Genomic DNA, 1,763 nt, shown 5'->3' with positions numbered 1-1,763 from the left:
AGGACTGCGCCGCTGACAATCCAGGGAACCTGGTCACACACAGCACCTCGCCCACCTCTGGCTCCGGCCTGTCTACCCGCTGTCCCGAGGCAGGGCCCGGCTCTGCCCCAGCCGCGGCGACTGCCTGGCAGAGTCCAGGTCTGCGTCCGCGCCGCGCCCTTGCCGTGCCTACCAGTTATGGCTGTGTCCACGGCACACAGCCCACAGGCCGGGCTCGCGAGTCACGCCCACGGCACTGTCCGTTGCTCAAGTCCAACCCGCACCCGTGGCTGTGAGCCCATGTCTGTGTCGGGCCGGGTGACACGGCCAAGCCGCATCCCAGCCCCCTGCCCCCCAGGAGGAGCTGGAGAACTTCCCGCTGCCCACCGTGCGGCACAGCCAGACGGTGCTGAACCAGCTGCGGTACCCCTCCGTGCTGCTGCTCGTGTGCCAGGACTCGGAGCAGAGCAAACCCGACATCCACTTCTTCCACTGCGACGAGGTGGAGGTGAGGAGGGGGCGGCGGCCGGGAGGGCCCCAGTGCGCCTGCGCCGGCGCCTGCCTGACCCCGGTGCCCGCAGGCGGAGCTGGTGCACGAGGACATCGAAAGCGCTCTGGCCGACTGCCGTCTAGGGAAGAAGATGCGGCCACAGACCCTGAAGTAGGCTGCGGCGCGGGGGGTGCGGGGGGCGCGGGAGAGCGGGAGTGGGGCTGGGAGCCAGGCTGAGCGGGCCTTCGCCCCCATTGCAGGGGCCACCAGGAGAAGATCCGGCAGCGGCAGTCCGTCCTGCCCGCCCCCAAGGGCCCAGCCCCCATTCCCTTCCAGCGCTACGGCAGTGACGCCCCGTCCACCAAGAACCGTGTGGGGCCGCCGATGCCACTCCCTGAGCCAAGTATGCTGAGCGAGCCGGGCTGGGGCTGCATTCGAGGTCGGTGGGGGTGGCCTCCGTCAGTAACACCTGATCTTGCCTCCCCCACCCAGGCTTCCGCCGTCGGGAGTCGCTGGACGAGGAGCCTCGCGCAGTGCTGGCTGAGAAGATTGAGAAGGAAACGGTGCGTCTTGGGACAGTGTCCCCATCGGGTGTGCGCCCCTCCAGTCAGCCCCCAGCCAGCACCCACCTCCTCCCCCAGGCCGGGGACCAAGAGACAGTGTGTGGGGCTGTCCCTGCAGCGGGTGGGGCGCCTGAGACTGACCCCTGCGTCCGCTCTGACCCCAGCAAATCCTCAACTGTGCCCTGGACGACATTGAGTGGTTCGTGGCTCGGCTGCAGAAGGCGGCAGAGGCTTTCAAACAGCTGAACCAGCGCAAGAAGTGGAAGAAGAAGGGGAAGAAGGGGCCCGCAGGTACGGAGGGGGCGTGGTCCACGCGGCAGGAGGGACAGCAGGGAGGCGGTAGGGGGACCGGAGAGGATGCAGAGAACAAGGTGCAGAAGAGGCGCGTGGCCACTGAGCTGCTGGAGGCCCCATCTGAGCAGGTGGGCTGCTGAAGGCAAGGCCCCAGGCACAGAGATGGCCAGCCAGGCTCATAGCCACTGCCCCCCTACTCCCCATTCCAGAGGGTGTCCTTACGCTACGTGCACGGCCCCCCTCTGAGGCCCAGTTCATCGACTGTTTTCAGAAAATCAAGCTGGCTGTCAACCTGCTGGTGAGTGCAGGGGGCCGCCTCCCCCCATCCTCCCCTGTCCTCCCCCCATCCCTCTGTGCTGACACTCGGGGGAAGTCAGGGAATCTTTGCCCCCCTTGTTCCCAGCGCCATCCCCCCACGCTGTCTGCCCCCCCCCCCC

The 1,763-nt window shown here is 68.0% G+C and overlaps 1 protein-coding gene across 1 annotated transcript in view; it reads left to right on the top strand.

The window, feature by feature from the left end:
- The window catches only part of LOC103671095 (epidermal growth factor receptor kinase substrate 8-like protein 2), a 21,448-nt gene that overhangs the window by 12,135 nt on the left and 7,550 nt on the right, over positions 1-1,763 (top strand). The window contains exons 13-19 of the mRNA XM_040638799.1: positions 3-216; positions 300-487; positions 561-640; positions 730-872; positions 962-1,032; positions 1,197-1,323; positions 1,536-1,624. Of these exons, the coding sequence (XP_040494733.1) occupies positions 3-216; positions 300-487; positions 561-640; positions 730-872; positions 962-1,032; positions 1,197-1,323; positions 1,536-1,624 (912 nt within the window). The remainder of the gene's footprint in view (positions 1-2; positions 217-299; positions 488-560; positions 641-729; positions 873-961; positions 1,033-1,196; positions 1,324-1,535; positions 1,625-1,763) is intronic.

This window comes from Ursus maritimus, unplaced genomic scaffold (genome assembly GCF_017311325.1).
Source record: "Ursus maritimus isolate PB19 unplaced genomic scaffold, ASM1731132v1 scaffold_23, whole genome shotgun sequence".
NCBI lineage: Eukaryota > Metazoa > Chordata > Mammalia > Carnivora > Ursidae > Ursus > Ursus maritimus.
The sequence above is the reverse complement of the archived record's forward strand: the minus strand, read 5'-3'. Positions and strand labels throughout refer to the sequence as shown.